This window comes from Panthera pardus, unplaced genomic scaffold, assembly GCF_024362965.1.
Source record: "Panthera pardus isolate Hobbes unplaced genomic scaffold, ASM2436296v1 HiC_scaffold_13, whole genome shotgun sequence".
Taxonomy (NCBI): domain Eukaryota; kingdom Metazoa; phylum Chordata; class Mammalia; order Carnivora; family Felidae; genus Panthera; species Panthera pardus.
This window is the reverse complement of record NW_026526688.1, coordinates 116416922-116443597: the sequence shown is the minus strand read 5'-3', so window position 1 is coordinate 116443597 and position 26676 is coordinate 116416922. Positions and strand designations below refer to the sequence as shown.

The 26676-nt window shown below is 37.4% G+C and overlaps 1 protein-coding gene across 4 annotated transcripts in view; it reads right to left on the bottom strand.

Moving 5' to 3' along the window:
- Positions 1–234: 234 nt before the first annotated feature.
- Positions 235–26676, bottom strand: part of TBCK (TBC1 domain containing kinase) — a 225574-nt gene continuing 199132 nt past the window's right edge. For all 4 annotated transcript variants that reach the window (XM_019416577.2, XM_019416570.2, XM_019416616.2 and 1 more), the window contains 2 exons: positions 22611–22770; positions 235–547 (listed from right to left, as the gene is read on the bottom strand). In XM_019416577.2, coding sequence (XP_019272122.2) covers positions 437–547; positions 22611–22770 — 271 coding nt within the window. In that variant the 3' untranslated portion in view covers positions 235–436. The remainder of the gene's footprint in view (positions 548–22610; positions 22771–26676) is intronic.

The window sequence follows — 26676 nt, the reverse complement described above, 5'->3', positions numbered from 1 at the left end:
TTTTACTTTTCATTATCATGGAAAGATGACTGCAACCCCCATTCAGTCTATGTTTCTAAATAATACCTTTGTTAGGACTGTCTGTTCAGTGCAACGGGAGACAGCTTTTTCAGTGCAATTGAGATTTCTTGATAATGCTAAATCTGCCTTGTCAGCTGAATTCCTCTGGCTTTGTGCTGCACTGCGGTAAAAATACATGATCGGATTTCACTGTTAAGAAAATTCTTTCAGCAATACATGTACAGTCAAGTTTATTGCCTGGATAGCTGAGCATGTGGGTTATGAGATTTAAAAAAATGTTTCATGACAAAACTTTATGGAAATGCAACAATCTGGAAGTCTAGTTCTGTCGAAGAGAGGTAAGGCTGTGAAGAGTTGTGCTGTTGGGGGCTGATACCACTCTGTCCTTTTGACTATCACACTCTTTCTTGGTTCTTCATATTTGAGGAGACGGGACGGTGAGGAGGCCTGTTGGCTTGATCTTATTAATGCCGCCATCGAGAATACATATTCTTGGATATTTCATCTTCACAAGGTGAGCTGCGAACTGGAAAAAAAAAGGCCAAATTTATAGAGGATATTCAAAATCTGTACTTCTCTAATTCCAATTTATTTCTCAAGCTGTGAAAGACAAAACTTTTTTTTTATTATTATTTTGAGAAAGAGAGGGAGAGAGGGAGAGAGAGAGAGAGAGAGAGAGAGAGAGAGAGAGGATGAGTAAGGGAGGGGCAGAGAGAAGGGAGAGAGAGAATTCCAAGCACGCTCCGTGCTGTCAGCACATAGCCCTATATGGGGCTACGTCTCACAAACTGTGAGTTCATGACCTAAGCCAAATCAAGAGTCGGATGCTTAACCAACTGAGTCAAATAGGCACCCCAAGACAAAACTACTTTCATAATACTATTGCTGTCATTGTTGTATCAATGAATCATTAACTGGGTTTTTAATGTAAATCAAATAACCATTTAACATGTTGACAGCTCTTTATGCTTTGGGATAAATATGTCTCTTTAGTTCTCTTTTAAACTTGTTGGGATAGGCAATAAATATACATAATATCCAAACAATATAAAAGGTATATAGTGAGAAGTAAATTCCTCCTACCTCTCTTCTCAGTTTCTCTTTCCAGAGGTCATTAATATCACTATTTTTCATGTATTCTTCCAGTGATAGTCAAAACATCCTCAAATCTATTTGACATGTGAATAATTTTTGACATTACTGTCAACTTATTAGTTACTGCAATTCCATATATAATGTCCCAGAGAGGGCCCATAACCTTGCTGTAACATGTTTCTGGAGCCACTTCAATGAATAGTTTGAGACCATAAACTTGGAATGAATTCTAAAGACTGATCTAGGACATCTTCTAGATGGCTACCAAAACAGGACATTGAAAAGTTATCAAGATGCAGGGCACCTGGATGACTCAGTCAGCTGAGTGTCTGAATCTTGATTTTAGCTCAGATCATGATCTCACGGATCGAGCCCCCCACTGGGCTCTGCACTAACAGCGCAGAGCCTGCTGGGATTCTATCCCTTTCTCTCTGCTCCCCTATATCTCAAAATAAATAAATAAACATTCAAAAAAAGTTATCAAGACATCCACACACATCTCCTTGACTTGGCCCATGTCTACCTATCCAGAATCATTGGTTATCTTTCTCCATTCCCTCAACCTTATGATAAAGCAGTCCTCAACTGCTTGTCAATCCCAATAAAAATGAGATCACTTTAGGATTCAGAGCATTTTGGTTGTGCAAGTTTCCCTTTGTTGGGAATAGTTATCATTTCCCACCAGCTCCAGGATATCTTTTAGTTCTTCCTCAAAAGCCACCTACTTACCCCCCCACCAGCCTAATTTCTACTTATGTCCCTACTCAGGCAATTTCTTCTCTACACATTAGGTCTCCCTTACAAATCCCCTCTTCTCAGCCCCCAAAATTTCTTGGGCAAATCTCTGTCTTTTGCTTTCCATGTTTATTTGAGTTGCTCATTTAAGAGCCTGCTTTCTCTACCAAACTGTAAACTCCCCTAGGACAGTGAGACTGTTCTGTTTCCTTTTATCTCTAGTACCTGGCACATGACAGTCAAAATATGCTTGCTAGACTGGACTAAAGTCTGACAAATGACATATAACCTGGCGCAAAAGGATGAAGGAAAGAAGGGTTTTCTTGGACTCTGGCCATTCTATTTCCATTTCCTCCCCTTGGTGGTGTCCTATTCCTCCTCCTTGGGTATTTGTGTCCTCACATTCTTTTCAATTACTTTGTCATAACCTAATCTCAGATCCTTCAAGAAAAATGAATAATGCCTACTGACAGTGCTACTGGGAATATCTGAAGCCTAACAGCTGGTAAAGTCTCGAGCCAGCAGTCTGGAGACCTTACAGTTCAACAGCTGAGTGGTTTGGTCAGGATCAATTCAAGGCCTCAACCCTAGGTATTCCACTTTATTTATTTTTTAAAAAATTTTCTTAACGTTTACTAATTATTGAGAAACAGAGACAGAGCATGAACATGGGGGGTGGGGCGGGCAGAGAGAAGGGGAGACACAGAATCCGAAGCAGGCTCCAGGCTCTGAGCTGTCAGCACAGAGCCTGATGCGGGGCTCGAAGTCACAAACTGGGAGATTATGACCTGAGCTGAAGTCAGACGTTTAACCGACGGAGCCACCCAGGAGCCCTGGGATTCTGCTTTATCGATCTGGGGCTCAAGAGTGTGATTTTGTTGTTGTGGTGGTGGTTGTTGTTTTAAACAAACATCACTAGAGGATTCTAAAGCAGGTAGTCTGAGGACAGTATCTTGAAAAACAGCAACTAAAGGCAAAATGATGACGGTACCAGTAAGTAGGTGGTATAGATGGTGCTGGACTTGGATCTTTAACAATCTTCAAAACTACTCACAGAAATGGATCTTAATAGTGCTGACCCCACTTATCTTTCCCCTCATTCTCTGCAGTGCCTTAATAGATTCGAATGGCTATTAACATTTCAGATCCTGTACTCTTTTAGTCACCTGAAGTTATCCTTAATAGTAATTAATGTTGAAGAGAAATAGTGCATCTATATTTCAAAAGGTATCATGTGAGCTAGACCACTAATGTGAGCTGGTCTTCATGCTGTTCTTGCTTATTTTTCTTTGAACCTAAGTCCTTACGAGCAGAGGCACTGGATTCATCTGCTCTGAGTCAAGTGCAGGCAACATGGTCGCTGATACTGTATGATTACTGAAACATCTTTGTTTCGTTCTCCCACATGCAGCAATACAATTACCATGTAGGCCGGAATTCTAAGATAAACATACCATTACTGAAAAGACCTTGTGGATAAGCAGTCTTAGCATTCAATACTTTCAAAACACTGTAGAAGTCAGAAAACGAATAAGGAAGGACTGACTACTGCACATTTAAGTAATCTCTGAAACTATGCTGTAGATCTGGAGAGAGTTCCCACTGTTATTGTTTGGAGGGACATAACAACTAGGCTGCTGTTGAGCTGGAAACGGTAAAGGCAAAGCAGGCAGAACTGAGCGCTTTGGAACAATTAGGGTGTCGCTATGTGGGAGGTCTAAGAAGAAAAGTAGAAATGGAATACAAGGAGATGGCAAATGTTTAGATGCCTTGAAAAGCAAGGCTGTGCTTAAGTGAAAGAAAAAGCGCCAGCACTGAGTTTTCAGGTTAAGATTGTGAGTTCTGCTCCTGGGCTTGCGGCTGCAATTATCCATGTTAAATATCGGCCCCTAACAGTGAAGGCACGACTGCATCTTTTCCACTCCTACCAGGGCAGCAGTTCCTCGTCTCCATCTATTCATTCATTTCTCAAACACTGTAGTGAGCACCTACCACATACCAGGCACTGCTGCAGTTTTTGCAGTGTTTATAGATCAGAGAAGGAGGTAGTAACCGACAAGTAGTGTGGCGGTTATACAAGTACAAGGGCAGGGTACGTTAAGGGAGATTTCCCCCCTCCCCAGCCCTCTTTTATTGATGTGACAGCCACAAGTGTGGATCAGATAGTATTCTCTGTGGCTGTAGTCTGACAGGTTAGGGAGGAAAGAAAGGGCTGTGAATGCATAGGGGTGGTTTCCACAGCGTGAAAAAACCACATCACTCATTGAGAAGATATGCGGTGGAACACAGGAGAACCAGGCATGTAGCGTTCTGCGTTTTGTCCATCTTTGACTCTTCATCTGGCAGGGCTCTGGCAGCTTTCGGGAGTTAACATACACATTTACTGGACTTTGGTGATGAAGGATCTAGAGTAGCTTTGCAGCTGCAGCTGAGGGAGATGCCCGGCCTCAAACAGAAGTCACAAACCTAGACTCGCTGAGCAATATCCTTGGCAGGAGTGGGAGGATATCATATTGGACCAGTGGTTATGGAGCTTTTAGAATCATCTGAGTGATTTTAGTAAACAGTGATATCCAGACCCCCTCCAGATTAGTAAGAACCAAAATTTCTGGAGTACAGCTCCAACACTGGGTTTTGTATTGAAGCTTCCCAGGTGATTCTATTGTGTAGCCAGCACTGAAAATCATTTTACTGGATAATAGGGTTCATTTGCTAGTCAGGTTTGTCTGAGACCTCAAACTGTAATTTTTATAGGTATACTCCTGAATGGAGAGCAAGTCATTTTGCACTAAAAGAGACTGTCATGTTTGTAGGGCTGGAGTTTGTGAGGCCAAGTCCTATGTGGAGAGAATGGGGTTCTTCAAACTGCACAACCAGCTGATATGTATATCCCATGTGGAGTTGGCAGGATCTGGTATTGGCTGGGATAGGATTTGGGGACCCAAACACTACAGAGGCAGCTGCATTTCTTGTGGGTAGTACTCCCATGTGGAGAGGGCAGAGCTCTCACATTTTTGCCATTCCTCTGGTTAGCAGGATCTGGTGGTGCTTTTCATTTCTAAGGCTTAGGTAGGTGCACCTCAAAACAGTGCTGTCTGAATGTGGCAGGCTTTTGTTGGGTGACACTGTTTTATTTTCTCTCTTTCATCTTAGCTTGGATTAAGAGGCTAAGCTTGTCCAGTGGAAGTCAAGTTCTATTGTAGGAGGAGAATGAGTGGAGAAAAGGGACATTCTGGTCTGCTACAGAGTAGTATAGCTTAATTAAGGCCAAGAAATTAAGGCTGAGTATGGGTAAGATTTAACAGGAGCACAGAACAGGATCATGTTGTTTCTCACCTGGTGTCCCAGGACACAGGTTTGGGTAGACCCCACAGGCAGCTAAGAAAACTGGAGTTCTGCAAGATTCTGAAAGGAGCACATTGCAGGACAATTAAGTTTCTTTATGTGAAACTCTGGCCTTGTGAGTCTTAAGTTTGTAGTGGGAACCAGATAATTGCCAGGAATTTACGAACACTCTGGGGAAGCTCAAACTGAGGTATTTTTCTCTCTTCCATTTTATTTGTCCATTCCTTTCCTTCAAAATACTGCTAAATTTAGAATATGAAAATATTACTTTTGGTTGGACATAGAACTGAATAAAGGAACTGGCAAATTATCCTGTAATGAACAGCTGTGGTAATTTCATTTTCTTGGTTTTATGGATGTGAGGTTGATGCTGTATTAGTCCTATGTATTCTTTTGACCCCTTGGAATGCTGAAAATATGGTGTCCATTTAACATTTCTGGCACTATGTAGTTGGGGTGGGGCTGATACCTCTTGAAAATTATGCACCTATTTCTAAGTTTGGCTGAAGTACTCAATAAGCATGAGATGAGAGAAGATGAGAAACAGAAGAATATGGGGTGATTTCTACATCTAGAGTACAGAGTGGCCTGGGGTTAAAAATAATCCAAGTGTTGCCCTGTCCTGATTATTTAAGAAATTCTGAGATCATTAATAAAGGTCTGTCTTGATCATTTGAAGGACTTATCTCTGTGATCCCAATTAGAAACATCAGAGCTGTGACAAGGAGTAGTAGGAAGGAGGTAGGCATGACTTATCTAATACTCCACTGATCTTTTCCCTTGACAAAGGAGTCAAGTATAATTTTGAAGTGTCATTTTCATTTCAATCCTTGTTATGTTTCTTCCATAACTGAGATAAGTGTTCTGTCTCCTGCTAGTCTTCTGTATTTAGATATTTTATAGTGAACACATTTATATTCTTAAGAGTACTACATAAGTTTACTTTCTTTTTTTCTTAAAAACATTTTTTAATGTTTATTTATTTTTTAGAGACAGAGTGTGAGTGGGGGAGGGGCAGAGAGAGAGGGAGACACAGAATCTGAAGCAGGCTCCAGGCTCTGCACTGTCAGCACAGAGCCCAACTTGGGGCTTGAACCCACGAACTATGAGATCATGACCTGAGCTGAAGTCAGACGCTCAATCAACTGAGCCACCTAGGCGCCCACATAAGGGCTTACTATCTTAAATAAACTACTTAAGGCAGCCGTTGTACACTTTTAGTAGGAGAGTATATATGGAAAACAGTGTGGAGGTTCCTTAAACAACTTAAAATAGAACTACCATATGATCCAGCAATCCCACTTCTAAGTATGTATCCAAAGGAAATGAAATCTGGATTTTGGTGTTTATACCCCCATGTTTATTGTAGAATGATTCCTAATAGTCAAGATATGGAAACAACCTATGTCCATTGATGGATAATGGATAAAGAAAATGTGTGTACACACACACACACACACACACACACACACACACTCACACGAATATTATTAAGCCATAAAAATGGAAATCCTGCCATTTGGGTTAATATGGGTGAAGCTGGAGGAATTATGCTAAGTGAAATAAACCAGACACATAAAGACAAATACTGCATGATTTCACTTATATGTGGAATCAAAAATGGTCAAACTCATAGAAGCAGAGAGTAGAATGGTGGTTGCTAGGAGTGAGAGTCTTGGGGAAAGGAGATGGGCAGATGTCGGTCAAAGGGTACAAAGTTTCAGTTATGAAAGATGAATAAGTTCTGGAGATATAATGTACAGCATAGTAATCATGGTTAAGACAAGTACAATAATACTGTATGGTTTACTTGAAATTTGCTAAGAAAATAAAGAAAGAAAATGGTAACTATGTGAGGTGATGGTATGTTAACTGGCTTGTGATGATCATTTCATAATGCATACACATATCAAAATGTCAAGTTGTATGCCCTTAATATATACAATTTCTATGTGTCAATCATATCTCATTGCTGAAAAAAGATGACTACATAAGGTGTAAAACTGGTTTTCACAGTAATAACATCTAATAACAATTAGGTAGTGGCTACCATATACTCTTATTTGACTCACAGAAGTAAAATCAGCAGCAGGGCAAAACCAAAAAGGTGAAGATAAGGTCAGTAATCATCTTACACCTTACCACAGGCACTTGTGACAAGTAAGGAGCAGAACAGTTAATTACAGGGTATTAATGTGGAATATTATATGGAATAACATACTAGACCTGTAACCATACCAGAATATGGTTAATTATGCAATGAGAAAAACAATGGGAGCATGTACATCAACAATCATTAAATGGTCTAGGATTTATTACGTTGAATTAATTAAACTTTTATCTCTTCATTTCTTTGCAGAGAGCCTATTCTCTCTTGGATCCACTCCAATCAGACTTTTGTCTCCATCACTCCCCTAAAATACTCTTAAGAAGATCAGCAATAATCTCCACTTTGTCACACTGCCAAATCCAATTCTTTTTTTTTTTTTACTTTTTTTTTAAAAATTAATGTTATTTTATTTTATTTTATTATTTTTTTTAATATATGAAATTTATTGTCAAATTGGTTTCCATACAACACCCAGTGCTCATCCCAAAAGGTGCCCTCCTCAATACCCATCACCCACCCTCCCCTCCCTCCCACCCCCCATCAACCCTCAGTTTGTTCTCAGTTTTTAACAGTCTCTTATGCTTTGGCTCTCTCCCACTCTAACCTTTTTTTTTTTTTTTCCTTCCCTTCCCCCATGGGTTTCTGTTAAGTTTCTCAGGATCCACATAAGAGTGAAAACATATGGTATCTGTCTTTCTCTGTATGGCTTATTTCACTTAGCATCACACTCTCCAGTTCCATCCACGTTGCTACAAAAGGCCATATTTCATTCTTTCTCATTGCCACGTAGTATTCCATTGTGTATATAAACCACAATTTCTTTATCCATTCATCAGTTGATGGACATTTAGGCTCTTTCCATAATTTGGCTATTGTTGAGAGTGCTGCTATAAACATTGGGGTACAAGTGCCCCTATGCATCAATACTCCTGTATCCCTTGCATAAATTCCTAGCAGTGCTATTGCCAAATCCAATTCTTAAGACTCAATCTGAGTCTGACTTGATCCATCATTATCATCTACAGAATTGATTATACCTTCCTCTTTTCAAAACTCTCTTCCATTGGCCTTCAGTATACCAATCTCTCCTCATTTTCTTACCTCATAAGCTGATCTTTCCAGTATCCTTTGGTGGATTTTCCTTGTCTTCCTGACTTCTGTCCCACTGCTATCTTTTGACTTCTATTCTCCATCTCCCTTCATCCCCAAAGTGATTTCATCTAGCCCCATGGCTTTAAGTCCCATCTATACACTGATGACTTTAAATTTATGTCTTTAACCTCTTCCCTGAACTCTAAACTCATGAATCTGTTTCCTCAGTCTCTCTACTTAGATGTCTAATAAGCTTCCCAAACTTAACAGTTCAAAGGAAAACACACGATTTCTGCTCTATCTTTACTTCTAAACTCCTCCCTGAAGGCTTCTCCATCTCAGGAAATGGCAACTTTACTCTTCCTGGATACATATTTCCTTTTTGTCCTCTACCAAAGTATCACGTAGTCTCTAACTTTCAAAACATACTCAGAATCTGATCACTTATCACCGCCTCTGCTATTGCCACACAAGCCCACACAATCATTATTTCTTCCATAGATTACCACATATTAGCCTAACTGGGCTCTTCTACTTCCCTCCCTGCCCCAATGGTCTATTCACTACACAACGTGAGTGATCCTTTAGAAAATGTCAGTCAGATCATATAACCTCTCTTTTTCAAAGCACTTCAATGGCCTCTTGGTTTTATTATTATTTTTTTTAAATAAAATCTAAAGTCTTTACCATGATCTACAAGATCCTACATGATCTGAAAATATGCAAACATTTCCTCCACTCCCCATGTTCAACTCCTTTAATCTCATCTCCTAGGCCAAACTACCATCACCTCCTATTTAGATTAGCAATAACTTCTTGTCTGACTGCTTCTGTCCTCACACCCTACAGTCTTTCATTATGAGGCAACCATAATGATCTATTAAAATAAAAGTCATATCATATAAAACTCTTTGTTCCCCATGTTCTGGTGACTTTCCATTTCCCACAAAATAAGAGCTTCCCCGATCATCTTATAAAGAAAATAAGCCACCTAGCACTCTTTCCACTCATTCTTATTTTTTATTTCAGCATTTATAACCCATTGATACATATTTACTGACTGTCTCTTCCAAAATATTGTAAGCTCCATGAAAGGAGGGACTTTGTTTTATCTATTACTGTTTCTCCAGTGCCCAGAACAGTGCCTAACACATCAATAGCATTTGCTCTAACATCTACTGAAGAACTGATTCATTCATTCAACAAATACGTTTTGATCATCTACAGTATGTCAGGAACTATGACTGGCACTGGTTATACTGCTTTATTGCCAGTGGAAGAGGGGGAAAGGATTTTAGGCAAATAGTAAGAAAACTATCTAATTGGATCTGGTAAGAGTCAAATACTAGTTTCTCTTTTTCTTTACTAGGAGGGTCTTTCTTCAACTCTTGTATAAGTTGAAAGAGGTAAGATCATTTTTAAAAATAGTGCTTTTAAAAGGCATCTATATAAAAGAAATGCAATTTATACAAACAATATTGATGATGAAGTTTATAAATATGTAAATAATAAACTCCTGTGTAATAATTTTGCTGTAGAAGTCCACAGAGCAGTCAGATAAGCGTTAATTTCATTTCCAGTTTCATTTCCATAGTTTAGGAACTGAAATAGATAAAAGAATTTGAAGAGGATGCAACGGAAGTTTCATTTTCTACTCTTGGGCTCCATGCTTGCTTCTTAGCTCCTGTTCACTCAAGCTTGGCAGTTTTTAGTGGTATGTGGACAACTTGAGACATATGTGAAAAACAAGGTATGTTAATAATTTCATGTGCAACTATAAATTTCTCTTGTCTTTTCTATTTTACTTTCTTACACGTAATTCTAAGAAAATCTCACAGGGATTAAAGGAAGAGAATTCAAATTTTTTAAAGTATACATTGTGAATAGAAATGGCAAGAAAATATTTCCTCAAGGCACATGATATCTCAGCATAATATAAGCCAACACAATTTCTATTTCATTGTTTGCTTTGTTGAAATCCCAAATACACATTTCTCCTTCACATGTCAAAATGGTGTTTTCCTTTCTTCCTCTTCCATTTTCCTTTGATCTCATTTTCTTTGTTGCTCTCCTCTACCAGTCACTTGCACCAAAGCAAATTTTAGTTTATAATGGATACAATGGAGTTTTACAATTTCTTGAAGCAAATTTAAGTGTTATATATATATATATATATATATATATATATATATATATATACACACACATACACACACACATATACACACACACACACACACATATTGAGAGAGAGAGAGAGAGAGGGGGAGAGAACACAAGTGGGGGAAGGAGCAGAGAGGGAGAGAGACAGAGAATCCCAAGCAGGCTCTGCACCCTCAGCGCACAGCCCGATGCGGGGCTCTCCAACCCACTAACAGTGACATTATGACCTGAACCTAAGTTGGATGCCTAACTGACTGAGCCACCCAGTCGCCCCTAAGTTATATTTTTTTAATGGGCTTTTTTTTGGTCTTTTGACCATATGTTGTTGAGGCCATCACCTGGAATTTGTCTTCCATTCTAGACTAATGCAATTATATAAGCTATTACATTTAATTATAGGAAAGAAAAAAAACTACCTTTTGTTCTGTATTATAAAATACTAAGTGTTTATTTCATAAGTAGAAGGATTCTGTATATACATATCCCATTTTAACTCCTTGAATTCTAGTCTGAACCTCTAAGTCTTTGGTATTTTGTCCCATTAGCACTTCAAACTCAGTATGTCCAAAATTCATCACAATCTCTCCAAATCTACTTTCTCTTTCTACTTCTGTTAAAGGTATCGGCTACCTTCCCAAAAATCCAATCTGGAAATTTTAAAGTTACCTTTGACTTTCTAAACAAAATGTTGAAGCTATTTTTGACTTTGGCACAAGGTAAAATTAGGCACATTCATTTAGGCACAAAGCTGTGTTACTTCTGTGATTGTCTTGGATCCATTCCTTCTTTTCCATTCCTCTGCTCCTACTCCATTTTTGATCCTAATTACTCTTGGATTAGTTCCTAACTGGTTCTTGTGCTTTTAGTTTTCTCCTTTCCATTTGCCTGGCACTTTGCTGCCCACACCTAGCATTATGGGAGACCCTCAGGAAATCCTGAGATCTCTAACACTATTGTGTAGAGAATTTTTCCTTCCTAAAGGCTATTGCCCTTAGGCAAGGTGATTCAAGATCTGTGGATCCTTTCCAAAGAATAGTTTGCTTATCTATAGTTAGGAAGGACAATATATAGTACCCAAAAGTTCTTACTGAAAATTTCATTTTGATAATATTAAGTCTAACATTTCTTTGCATTTTGAGGACAAAAGAAATTTTTATTCTAAATTTAGGCTTCCTTATTCTTTATATAAGTACATGTACTTATTTATACGTAAATTAAAGATTAATGAGCATATTGTCTTTTAGTGTCCTGAATAAAGAGAAGAGTGTGATAGAATGTTACCAGATGCTTTGAATCACATAATAAAAGCAGTGAGGCCATTTCCCCAATGTTCTTTTGAAAGTTGTGGGGCTTTGGCTATCCATCTCAGACAAACTCCTATTTTCTTTTCTCCACAACCAGGAGAATTTTGCTAATGAAGGTTTAGGAACTGTTTAAGCAGTGGGACCTTGAAAGCTTGAGAGAAAAGACCAGCATTAAGGTAGCTTCTGGGAAGAACCTAGCATTGAAATAGACTAGGAATGTAGAAAGATGAAATTCTTTAACTGGTCTCTGGTTTTCGGTGCTTAAGAATTTCTATTTTATTGGGATCAAGGGCAAAGGAGAGGGAAGACACTAAAAGCAATTTGCCAAATGACTCTCTAAAATACAGCTGATAGTATCACTTTCCTTCTAAAAAAACTTTTAATAGAGCCCCACTGCTAAAATGTACACTCCTTAGCATAGCATTCAAGGCCATCTATTTCCAGACTCTTCACCTATCTTTCCAGCCTTGTCTGCAGCTAAAAGGCTCTTCAAAGAAGCCCTATGCTTTCCAATCAGCATGTGCTATTTCCTTTGCCTGGAATATTTCCTCCTGACTATGGCTCTCCTCCCAATACATTTCCTTAGTGAATCCTACTCATAATTCAAGGTCTAAGTCTATGATCACCTTCTCCAAGAAGCTTTAGGAACCCTTCATTTAACTGGAAGAAACTTTTTCCTTCTCATTGATATTCTAGAACTTTAATTATAAATTTCACATAGCGCATGCTACATTCTGCTTTGAATTAATTGGTTTTATACATGTCTTATCTTTCTAACTAGATTGCAAATTTTTTGAGGGCAAGGGACTATGTCTTTCTCCTTTGTGTTTCCTCATAATAGTTTCCATCATGTAAGCACTTAATGTTTGTTGTCTTGAATTAAATTAGTAGTTATTAGTATTTTTTTCTTTTGTCATCTTCTTTTACTAATTTCTACAAATGCACAGTCTATAGCAAACTATTATTTCTCATGTGTTCATTCATCAAATACTTTTTGAACATTTACAGTGTGTCAGGAACTATGCTTAGCACTGGTTAAACTGCTTTACTGCCAGTCTTAATTAGTCATTAATTCAAACACCAAATATCTATTGAGTGCTTTCCACTTCAAAGGCACTATGCCAGGAGCTGGGAGTACAACAATGAATATATTATATAATATAATCCTTGTCCTCAATGAGCTTGGAGTTCAGATGGAGATGCAGAGAAGTGTAGTGGCAATAAAAATGCCATTTGATAATTGCTACATAGAGTCATCATTTACAGCTGTATAAATTGTGCCTTGCTTGAGAGAACCTGGAAAAGGGCTAAGCGGAACATGAAATGTAACCCATCCTCTCCTTTCCAAGCTTTGTGCCCTTACATGGTGCTGTGTGCCCCTAAAGAAAGGATGAGTTTTGATCTAATACACACAGAAATTATACATATGATAGTGGTCCCAAGTAAGTAAAAGATATCCTATGAGCGCTTGGGAAGGGTACTTAGTCCCAAACAGGAGGAGTTAAGAGAGTTCCTTGAAGAAATGGTATATAAACAGTCTTTTAAGACAAATGGTAGTTACCCAGGTGAACAGAAGTGGGAAAAATGTTCCAAATAGAAATTAGTACGAAAAGACAGTATATAGGGAACTACAAGTAGTTAATTATGGCCGGAGTCTAAGAGGGTGAGACATGAGCAGTGAGGGGTGAGCTTGGAAAACTAAGCAGAGTTCAGATCATGAAGGGCCTTATGAATCATGAGGAGGATATGAATTTTATTTTGAAAGCAACAAAAAGTCACAGAGGCATTTGTGACATTCATCAGATTTATATTTCAAAAAGCTCACCCTGGTTGTGGGGTAGAACTGGGGGAAGGGGACTGCAGGCAGGAACAGTGGAAGTTGCAGTGAGTCAGGCATGAGGTATTGGTGGTCTGAGTTAAGACAGGTGGGTAGTAAGGATGACAGAATTTCAGACCTAGCTAGCAGGGTGATAAGACAAACAAATACTTTTCTATATAATTTGTTGTCACTTAGTCAAGAAGGTGAGATAATTCACTCTTTCATTCAAACAGACTGGGTGGCATGGAGACAGGCGTAGGAACTTTGTAGTTAGCATAGGGTTTCAATCAGGGTTCTGCCGCTGGTTTGCTGCGGGATCTCGGGTAAGTCACTTAGCTCTTTTGGCCTTAGTGTCCTTAACTGTTAAATGTGTGATAATAACACACTTGAATAGTACACTTATAGTGCTGTTGAGAAGATTAAATTAGATATCATAAGTGCTGATTCATAGTAAATACTATAAACTAGTTTCCTTCTTTCTCTCTTCCTCTTTCCAATCAATCCATTAATAGGAGAACCATTTACAACACGTTGCAATTGTAGATTCAAACTTAAATAGTAGATTTGTCCCCAAAGGGGATGTAAGGTAGGGTTTACAGTGTTTATGATGAACTGTTTATAACAAAGCAGTAATTTATACTAGTAACTTTTAGTGTTTACTGGGTCACATATACTTTGAGCAATTAAATGAAAGCTATGAATCTGCTCTCTCTCTCTAAAAAAAAAAAAAAGACACATATGTACAACACTTTACAGATAATTTCAGTTAGTTGAAAGACCTTCTAAAACTCATGATAGACTCTAGGTTAAGAAGTTTTCTTTAGGGGCACCTGAGTGGCTCAGCTGGTTAAGAGTCTGACTTTAGCTCAGGTCATGCTCTCATGGTTCTTGAGTTTGAACCTCGTGTGGGACCCTGTGCTGACAGCTCAAGCCTGGAGCCTGCTTCAGATTCTGTGTCTCCCTCTTTCTCTGCCCCTCCCCCATTCACGTTCAGTCTCTCTCAAAAATAAACATTAAAAAATTTTTTTTTATAAAAAGTTTTCCTTTATACTCCTTTATCATTCATTTTCCTTTATAACTCATCTAATTTTTAACTTATGATAGTTGATAGTGACCTAGTGTTTATCACATGGCAATTAGGATCTTCCTGTAAATTTACAGATTAGTGTTTAACAATAGCTTATACTTTCAAACAAGCCCTCTTAGGAATGGTATGTGGAATTATTTTTTTTTAAGTTTACATTAAGAAAATAGGAGAAAAAATTTCAGACATGACATAAAAGTCTTTTTGAAACAGTTCTTATTCTAATAGAAGAAAGTGTACTAGTTCATGTTAGAGAATAAACCTTTTCTGATAAAATTCCGTCATCTAATACCATAATGTATCAGGAGCTCTAATGAGCCTTGTGGTACATTTTCCTTTGATCTGCAGTATTTGGGAACAGAATTTGAGCAACAATCATTTATCAAGTTCTGTTTACATTAGACAACTGAGAACAGTAAACCCATACTGTGTCCTAGCCACTGGCCGTGTTACACACAATATACTATGCTCTGAAAATAATGTATATAATTAAAAACTCAGATTCAAAACAGTTAGGGCTATGATGGATCATGGCCAAGTTCCAAACTCTATAGGTCAAGTGGGAGGGCGACTATGATTAGTTTCTTATTCAGCCACAAACATTCCTGTGGTATGGAGTAATTAATTAAATGGTGGGTTGTGGAGGGTAGGGTGGGTATGTAGAATAACACATACTTAGACAAAGATAACTTTCATCCTGTGACAGGTCATGAATATAGGTGCCAGAGATCACAAGAGTCAGATGGTGACTTGGCAGTTTTTCCTGCAAACTGGAAATGAGTACTCTTTTTAAAAAACTGCTTGTACACATAATACATCTAGTAAAGATGTTAAAAAAAAAGTTTGAGGTGTTTTAAGGTCCCCTTTACTACAACTCCTACACTGCTTTTTACTTCACAAAACCTTTGAAAACCTATGAGAACAGGAACTCTACAGGGCAGGTTTTAGCTGAGTGGTCTTTTAAAGTAAGTTATCCTCCATCTATGCTATACAGAGCCATACAGAAGAGTTTTCATTGTTACTTGTAAGCCTTGTATTATGTCTAGTGTGTTCAAGCCACATTAATACCTAAAATGTTTCCTTATAATCTGCTATAAACCCACAGAGCAAAACATTTGCTGACAAGAAGGCAAAGAATAAGCCAGAAAGAAAGCCAAGTTTAACCATGCTTATGGTTCTAACAAGACCAAGAAAGAATTCCTTGCATATTTGGAACTCATAAAAGAGATTCACTTCCCATTCTTTGCCAAAATGTTAAAAATGTTATAAAGAGGTCTGACACATTTTCTGACAGGTAAGAGATTTCATTCAAAGTGGTTTAAAAGTTTCACATTAATGAAACACATTAATGAAGAACTAGGTAGATATTATCTAGAGCCAGAGAAGTTTACTATGGGGACAACACATGCTGAATTGCTTATTTTCAGGTCACCTGGTCCATTTTGAGCACTCTTTCCATGGGATGAGAGTGTGGAAGCCTCACATTACCACAGTACAAACTAACTTCCAACCTAACATCCAAAGACCAAATAACACCTTGGCCACCAGGGGAGTGTAAGTAAACATAAGTGGACTATTATCTTATTTAAAAAATAGCTGCAATGGCATGCTTTCTTATTATAAATATAATCAATTTTAGTTGATAACAGATTTTAATATTTTAAATTTAATCCTTACCCGTCATGTGTAGAAAGTATCGGACACTCTGACTGTTCAGTCATAGAATCTCCATAAAATCATCTCTTGTCTAGGTTTCTGAATCAACTGTTATTCAGAAATATATGTTTTGCTCTTTTCTATTTTTTTGTTTTGTTTTGTCTTCCTTTGTTTTGTTTTGCAGGAAAGAATAATAGCAATAATAGCACACATGGCTTATTACTGCCACTGGCTCTTGTGTTCTCAGATGAATATTTCTTTTGATGACAAAAGAAAAGCACTGATTTTATGCCAAGAGTATAAAGTTTTTAAGGGAAAGACAAGCTGTTCCTAATATTTTCCAAAGGGTTGACAAAACAGAGTGAAATGCAAAGATTCTTTCAATTTCTTTCTTAGATAACTTTTTGAATGGGATACACTGGCAGGGATGAAATTGTGGTGGTCTTATAACCACAAAATATAATCTGGATGGATAAAGTCTATGAGTTTCAGTGACTAACACAACAATATGATGTTTACAGTTTTTCTCAAGGACTCACTAAAGGTAGAGAAACACCAACTGGAATTTCATTTTGTTCTTGTCCATGTTGTTGGCCATTTTCTAGTCTGGCAGCCATCACTAGTTCTAGAGCTGGATTTCACTACCTTCCTTCCCCAGAGAGGAGAAACAAGTAACCCCATAACATATCACAGCATGCTACTCTGCTGTTATCATTCTCTGTAAACATTATAATTTACTTCTAGGAAAGAGGTGGATGCATAATGGTATTTTGTCCAGGAGAGATACGTGAGACTTTCACCTTAGGTTGGGAGTGGGATAGTGTGAGTAATGGTTGCTGTACTAAAACAAACCATAAATTTTCTCTTAGGTAATATTTGATTAATATTAAAAATCAAAATTTCCTTTAAATCTGAGAAATCTGATCAAGGATATAACAATGTTCCTTCCTGTCGGTTCATTTAATCCATAATTTGGCTGATGGACTTCTCTCTGTCTCCCCCTATTGATCTGAGTAGTTACTGCCTTAATTCTCAGATTTATTCATGAGCTCTCTGAGATTAATTCAGCACATTTCGGTTTCGGAAGAGGTATCTTTTATGGTGCTTTCTGTACAGATCATGTTGGCATTTTTCTTCTATGCCCAGGAAATCGAATTTCAGTTTAGCAATCGAAGATACAGTTTCTCATGTAAATTTAAAAAGATGATTATCTCTGCAGTGAGAATAATGAGACCTTTCCATCTTTTTCATTTCAAATGTTACACAAAGCCTGAATCGACTTTACCCTTGTTTTGATACAGAGGTCTTCCTACTCCCATTAACCCTACCAACACTTGCAGTCTGCATCTGTTTGGCTTGTCAGATTAAACTCAGCCACACAGCAGCAAGGATCAGCACAAAATCCTACCTACCCTTGGAGCATTGGTACACAGTTTAGAGACTCAGGATTCCACTTCGCTCACTTGAGACCACCTGACATTCCTTGATGCTGACACATTTGTTCTCAGAATATCTGGAAGTGCTTGATTTTATAATAGCTCACTGCTTTATTTAACCTGTAGCGTAAGGTGAATTAAAGATTACCTGACAAGTGAGATTCAGTAGGATTCGGTACGGAGAGCCTCTATCTGGTACCCAATTAAACTAAGATCTTTGTAGTCCTCCTTTTTTGCTCCGCTCATGGGAAAACCAATGTTTTAGCTAGGCAAGAAATGGCAGATACTAAAGGTTTTATGGCGTATTTAATGTGGAAGCTAGGCCAAATACAAAAAGGCTTATGAAGTGGTAATTACAAAGAAACCAATAAATTGCTGATCAATTGTAATTATAGGAAATAGTTAATGAATACATAAATAAAACAGGATCATGTATCTTCCAATTACAGTTATTTAGGTATGCAAATAAGCTGTAATAGATCTGTTTTGCCTTCTCCTATGTCATTGTAGACAATATATTCAATATACTTGGGCATTATGGAGTAAATCCTTCATATTTGTATTACAAAAGACACTCTGCTTCTAATTTGTATGTCAAATGGGTGATTTTAATATTGTCATTGACTAGACAAGTGGCTCATTTTTATTTTCTTGCAGTTGCCCAATGATATTTTGCTACTTGTTAAATTAAACATTGAGAGCACTTTTCTTTATTGAGCTATATATACTCTATTTCATTTAATATTTTCATTTGTTGGGTTTTCAGTCTAGCTCTTTGACTAGATCTTAATAGAAGATGTAAAACTAGAAAAATTACAGTCAGTGCCTACTTTTGTAAATAAAGAATTCCCTAGTCCAAATATGGGTTTGACATAAAAATCATAAACATTTATAAAGATAATTTGCAACTGTACTAACTAGAATTGCTACCTCTGCTTTCTTTTCATAGTATTCAACTGTGGCTTTCTTAATCTTTTCAAAATAGGACTCTGCCAGCTGCTAGCTGTAGTACACTCATTTCAACTTAGAAGATAACCTGTTACTGGCTTGGAAATCACTGTTTTTTGTGTTTTTGATTTTTAAAAAAATATTCACAAGGGACAAAGATGAGACTTGATCAGAAGGGCTCTTATGAAAGAATGTCTACTATGACCAAAAACTGTAGGCCTCAGATGAACTGTGGGCAGTAGGGTAGTCTGAACACATCAAACTCTAGAACTTTTTAAAAATTGCTATTTTAACAATTTTAGGTGTACAATAAGTGGCACTAAGTACATTCACAATGGTGTAAACTGTTACCAGTAGTTATTTCCAAATTTTTTTATCATCCCAAATAGAAACTCTGTATCAAGAAAAACTCTCCTTCTCCCCTCTGTCAGCCCTTAGTAACACTAATTTACTTTCTGTTTCCATGAATTTGCCTATTCTAGATAGTTCATTTAAGTGGAATCACAGAATATTTGTCTTTTGCATTTGCCTTATTTCAACGTAGCAAGATGTTTTCAAGGTTCATCCATGTTGTAGCATGTATCAGAACTTCGTTCCTTTTTAAGGGTGAATAATATTACACTATACGTATACACCACATTTTGTCTATTCATTCATCTGTTGATAGACGCTTGGGTTGTTTCTACCTTTTGGCTATTCTAAAGAGTGGTAATATAATCACCGGCATACAAGTATGTATCTGTTGGATGCTTGTTTTCAATTTTTTGGGGTATTTACATAAGAGTGGAATTGCTGGTCATAGTGTAATACTAAGATTATAGTTTGAAAGAATTGCCAAACTGTTAAACAGAAGTTGCATCATTCTGCATTCCTGCCAGGCTTGTTTCTCCATATCCTTGCCAACAGTTGGGTGTGAATTGGTATCTCACTGTGGTTTTGATTTGCATTTCGTTAAAGACTAATGATGTCAAGTATGTTTTCATGTGTTTATTGGCCATTTGTATATCTTCTTCACCCCTAGAGCCAAAGGGACTGGAGGCTGGAAAAAGAAAGTAGTTAGAGAAGGCTTCCTGGAGAGAAGTGTTAACCTTCAATAGAGGGATACAGCAAACCTGAGAATTTTTGAGGAAGAATACAGGGGGATAAACATCCTTGACTCTTCCCTTCTTATAACTTGTCAGAACTCCCCATTAGCTCAACAGCTGGAAGCCAGAGAACATGGAAGCCAGGCTCCTACAACAGACAGCAGGGTGAATAAGGATGGAGAGTGGAATTAGAATGAAAGGTGGAACAAATGGAAGCTATCCAGCACAACCATGGATACATAGAATTCCAGTAAAGAGACTTTAAATTGAGATGCTTCCAACTTACTTGGTGGTGGGAAGGAAGCATTAGTAAAGTCATACAGATCTGTACAGCAGGTTAAAAGATGATGGAACAGCATACGCAAATAAATACTTGAAGTTATTTTTAGCCCCGTGGGGAGAAAAGTTATTAAGATCCATCTCTATACAAATACTTAAATCATATCTCAAAAATAATTTCCTGATGTTGGACTGAAGCACTAATACTGAGCATAGAATTTGTTCAGTCATTGTTGTCTATAAGCATTAATGACCACAGAGTTTGAAGATGAAGGAATTATTCATGATAGTATCTGGTCTCTGATAAACAAGACATTGGCTAATTTATTCATAATGTGATGGCTCTTCATTTACATATTCATAATGTGATGGCTGTACTATTACATATTTTTAAATGTTTATTTATGTATTTTGAGAGAGGATTACACATGCCAGCACAGAGAGAGGGAGAAAGAGAATCCCAAGCAGTCTCCATGATGTCAGACAGCTGTGCTGACAGCTCAGAGCCTGGAGCCTGCTTTGGATTCTGCCTCCCTCTCTCTCTGCCCCACCCCCACTTGCGATCTGTCTCTCTCTGTCTCTCAAAAATGAATAAACATTGAAAAAAATTTAGAAACAAACAAGCAAACAAACAAACAAAGATCCAATGGCAGCATTCAGACTCAAAAGCCTTAAGAACTCACTGAGTTAAGGGCATGGCCTATAGAGTAACATGGACTCATGTTTCAATCCTGGCTCTGAGACAGGCAAATTAAAACTGAGTCTAAGTTTTTCTCATATGTAAAATGTGTAGAATAATGTCTCCCTCATAGAATTGTTGTGAAGAATGAAATAACGTATAAACAGTATTTACTACTTACAAAGACCAATAATTAGGATTATTATCATTGTAAAGATTTCTTCTTATGGCTATCACTTAGAACCCAGAAATATGTGCTTTTCAATAGTATTTCTGTGGCTTGAATGTACTGATAGTCATTGTAATTGAAAATTGATATTTTTCATTGGACTGATGGGGGCAATGCAGATTAATGTAGCAGCAGTAGTATTATGGTAGTAATAATATTTATTATAATTATATTATATATAATATTATATTATAATTATAATAATTATTATTATCATTTAACAACTTACATAAAAATAATTTAGATACCATGACTTTAGTTCTAAAATGTTCTCATTTACTTAAAACTGCACATTTGTCATTTAGTATACTGACTTTCTCTGAAATATGTGTATTTAAATTGTTCCCTGTTAGATGTCAGATATAATAATACAAAAGAGGAAGTGAGTGATATATGACATAATTAATATCCACTTAGATCCTTCTTTAATATGGTCAGTTAAGCTTCATCATCAAGGATGACCTTCATTTAGTGTTAAAAACCAATGTTACTGTTAGCCCTGTAACTTCTGAGACAAGGATGCTTAAAATGGCTTATGACCAAAAGTTTCAAAGTTCTCATCTGAATACCCTTCTAGATTACTCAGTATATAGAGACACTAAAGAATGTACATATTAGAGGGGAATATTTTATCTCCACTGCTCATTTATTTGAGAAGGAAATTTTTCTAAGTATATTCCTAACTTTGCTTTTGTCCCTCTATTCACTCTGTCCAGGGTAGTGATTTATTTGATTGGCAAATTTGGGAAGGCTCTCTCTTGCCCTTCTTCCTTTTGGGAATAAGTTACCTGCAGGGATCAAACTACCTCTGCCACTTTTCCAGGAGCAGATCCTTCCCTCCCTTTAGAAAGAGGGCCTGTCCTGGCTCGATGTTGCCCCCATCTAGATATGTTCACCAATTCTGGGGGGTTTGTGAGCAAGCCCATTTGTTCTCATATAAACTATATTCTCTAACTTGTGTTTTATAAAAAATAACGGTGATATTTTTGACCTCCATATGCTACTCTTTGTTTTATTTTCAATCTGCTTAGAACATAGTCAGGGGAGAGGGAGACATTTTATTTTTTCATATACTCCTCGTATCTAAAAGTGGATATCCTTCCGGAATTCTCTATCATCAAAAAAGCTTTGAGCCTATAGTAAATAAAATCCTCAAATCCAAAAAATTCTATTATGATCAGTTTTCAGAGCCTCCAATCAAGCCCCAGTGTGCTCCTCCAATGGAAGGAATTGAAGCTATTTTCTATGCAATTTCAGAAAGAAGTTCGAAAACAAAACAACAACAAAAAAACACCTTGGGCTATCATTTGTATCTTTCTAAGTTTACTATTGATCTTAATGTTGCACAGTGAGGGAAAAGCATTAATTCTTTTACCGGGAAGAGGTAGACAAACTCTTCTACAGACAGATATGCAAAGCTCGTTTGCTTTACGACCAACTCCTGAAGAAACATACTTTTAGACAAACTATTATAAGACACAGTTGGATAACACAGCATTATGTTCATATGACATTTCTGAGTCCACTTACCTCTGCTGTGTGCTTTGCCACCTGCCCCACGATGACAATGACCTTCCCTTTGAAGCTCTGGAGCACAGAAGTGAAAGGGCCCTGGGTAAGCTCTCCATCTGCAGTGAACGCGGCACTGAATGGAATGTTGATGCTGCCTGAAATATGACCCCGAATAAAACTGAGAAGGAAAGTTAAGGAAAACATTTATTTGTGTGTAGACTTGAGTGTGGGAGGGAAACTCACAGAGGTAATTGATCCACAGGAGATAGTACGTTAAAGTTAAATGCAAATGGAGTCCAGACTTAAAAATTCCAAGCGGACAAAACTTGTTTAGTCATACAAGGAAAGTTTAGCTTATTTTGCAAGGCAAGTGAGGCTAACTTAACCTAGGAAGAAGGGCTTATGCCTCTAAAAATCATAAGCAAAATTTAAATTTTTCCCCCAATTGTTATGTGACCCCAACCAATTCCCTCTCATTTAAGAAAATTCTAATATTGTAACCAAACTGAAAACTAAGCAGTCACTACCTCCACATTGTATAAGCTGCTTTGTAACAATATGCCCTGAGCCTCACTCTATGTTTTGTTTGAGTGCTCCTGATTTATAGTCTGTCTTTTTGGTATGTGCACAATAAACTTTTGCTAATTGCTATTTCAGTGATTCATTGGTTTTACTTCTGTTTTTTTCCTTCTTCTCACCTGAACTTCTGACAGTTCTAAACATCTTGAACGCTCAAGATGTTGAATGTGTATTTTATCTAAATGAAGGTACTGCTAAGAAAAACAAACAAACAAAAACGCTAAATGTGAAAATAGAACGGAAAAGAGAAAGGAAAAACATGAGTCAAAAATTTAAAGCAGGCTTTCCTGATTGAATGAAGTATTGTAAAAGTCATCAGGATGTAGCAAATCAGTGGCAATCACATGGGTTGCATAATATTGACGGCTTTCAGTTTATTACTACTACCATGATTATTTTATAGCTCTGAAAGTAAACTGGATATTCTAAGATCTAACTTGATACTGCAAAGCCTATCTACTTTGGGCAAGTGATAGCTAAATGGGATTCTGTTTAGAATTGTTAGGTCATTAGCACTGCTTGGAAACACTTCTGTTGTCGGCTATTTCTCAAGTAAACTTCACTGACATTTCCATTCTTTCCAATTTTATGTTCTCTAAAGGCATAATGTGTTATTATATTTGTACTTTAGAAGGGTTCTTCTGGTTTCATTGTGTTTTACTTTTAATTTGGCAACTAAAAGCATATGTTAGTTTAAAATATTTAGTAATATCATATGATCTTAAAGAAAAAGATATATGCCTCTAACTAAGGCATAGTATATTTCAAGAAGTGGTAGATGATGAAGTCAGAGAGGCAAATTAAATAATAATTATGAACTTAGTCCTCTGACCATTCTCAAAGTATTTAAATTTCTGTTAGAAATGTGAGATTCCTTTTTTGTTATTATTTGTTACCTGTCAATACTGCTTGCTCCTGTCACTAAATGCCATGAGTTTAACATATTGTGCTTCTTGGACTCTCTAGATTTGTTCTAAAAATTTTATAGGGGCGCCTAGGTGGCTCAGTTGATTACGCGTCTGACTTTGGCTCAGGTAATGCTCTTGCGGTTCATGGTTTCCAGCCCCTTATTGGGTTCTCTGCTGTCAGCATATAGCCAGCTTTGGATCCTCTGTCTCCCTCTCTCTGCCACCCCCCCCCCCCCAAATAAATAAACATTAAGAAAATTAAAAAATTTACAAATAAAAGCCCATATATCTTTAAAAAAAGATAAAAAGAAAATATATGTTCCCAAAAGTAATTTAAAAGTACAATTAAAAAGATGATTCCTGGGGTGTCTGGTTGGCTCAGTCAATAGAGCATGCAATGCTTGACCTTGGGTCATGAGTTTGAGCCCCACCTTAGGAGCAGAGATTACTTAAAAATAAAATGTTCTGAAAAAAAAGTATGATTCTTCATATAGAGTCTATAGAGGAAGACACTCCCAAATAACTCTCCAAATAAACATAAAATAACTGTCAAAACTGCTCTGAAAGAGACATATATGATACTCTGATAGAATATATCAACTTGGGGAAGATAGGGAAGGTTTTCATGGAGAAAGCAAATGACACTGAGTTAGAATTGAAGAATTAACAAAAGTTAATTAGCAAAGGGGATGGAATGGAGGTGGGACAGGGTGGTGGAAGGGACACATGTTTCACGCAGAAATGTTAGGCTGATAGAGGGTAGGCACATGGCCAATAAGGAGAAAGAAAGGAAGGCCAGTGCCAGCAGAATTTAGAGATCGACGTGTAGCACGAGGTAAGGTGAGCTTGGAAGCAGATGCAGAGGCCAGGCTGAGCAGGCCCTTGTAGGTCATGTTGATAATGCTAGTCTTTATCCTAGAGCATTGAAAATCAGTATTTTAAACAGAGAAGTAACAAATCACATTTGTACTTTGGCAATGAAGTGGAGAAAGGCTAGAAGACTGAATATGAAGACTGGTTTATAAGAAGTCCAGGCAATGTCTTCCCTCCCTTAACAATCACTGAAGATGACCATGGAGGGATGTTTATGTGCTCACAGAGGCATTTCCCCTACACTTCCACTTTAGAGATGTCTTAAAAAATGGAATGGTCACAAAGTTTTAAAAGGTTATGCTACAAGCAACTAATATTCCACCCCCCCCCAACTCAACTAGTGATCACTGTAGAAGGGGAAAATTATAATTATTTACTGACATGACAGTGTCTCAAGTGCTCCAGTTTGTAGGTTCATCTTTAGACTCCACTTCTTCCTTTCTCTCTCATTCAATATTTAGAGGAGAAATTGAGGCTCCTACTCTCAAGAGTGATGGTAAAGACTGATCATGTGTCTTACATTCAAAATTTTTTAGTTAGTTGCTGCTTCATCATTTTTTTCTTTAAAGAAAACATTTGGCATTAATAATGAAGGAAAGAATTATAAAAAAGTTTTGAAAAATAAAAAGAGAGGGAAAGTAAACATTAGTACCCCAGTGTACACTGTTTAGTTCGAGTCTTGTAGGATGGACAAAGAATGTATAATCATGGGCGGATCACCCTGGATTTCATCGGCACTAGGTTCTCAAACATTTATAATTACTCAATATTCTCAACTGCAGTTTTTATGAACAGCTACGGCTTTGTTCTCAGCATATAATTACTCTCATAGTACTTTTATCTTCACTTAGGACATACCTTAGCATGGAATTTTCTGATGCCACAAACCAAGAACCTAACAACTCAAATATTCTCAGCAAATGATTCTACATCTGCCATTCTGAGTCAGTTGCCAGAGAGAGTTTCTGTGTTTATCAAACAGCCCTTATCAACTGTGAACATTTTTTTTTTTCTTTCTGGTGTTTATAAAGTAGCAAAACCAATATAAGCCGATCCTAGTCAAGCACTGTAGTAGACATATTTGGGGGGCTTGCTCGCCTCCCACTTTCTTGTTTGAAAGAGCCTCAACTACTGCTCCTAAGAAAGGGTGAGCCTAGATTGCCGTGGTTGTATCAGATGATCCTTCCATAATCATGACTGACAGTACAGAAGGGAAGGGGAGGGTGAAGGTAGATATCTGATGCAGGCTGAGCCAATCAGATCCTCTCCCTTGAAAGTCAGAAATAAAAGATAAAAGACAATGCTTAGACTGTGTTAAGCTTTACAATGCAAGTTACATTTGAGGGTCTTCTATAAAAATCTGTCAGTCACATATTAGAAAATTAGTGATTCTAAAAATAAAGTTTATTTTACAGGATAAATTCTATAAATATTTGGCTTGAAAAAGTACTCATCTGTACTCAAATAGCCAATATCTAAAATCTGTATCTAAAATCATACAGAAACACTTAGATGATTTTGTGAATTTAGTATCACCACCAATTTATTCTGTGCTTTTGAAGATTTCAGTCCAGGGGTACCTGGGTGGTTCAGTCGGTTGAGTATCTGACTTCGGCTCAGGTCATGATCTCAGGGTTCGTGGGTTCAAGCCCTGCAATGGACTCTGTGCTGACAGCCCAGACCCTGGAACCTGCTTCAGAATCTGTGTCTCCCTCTCTCTCTGC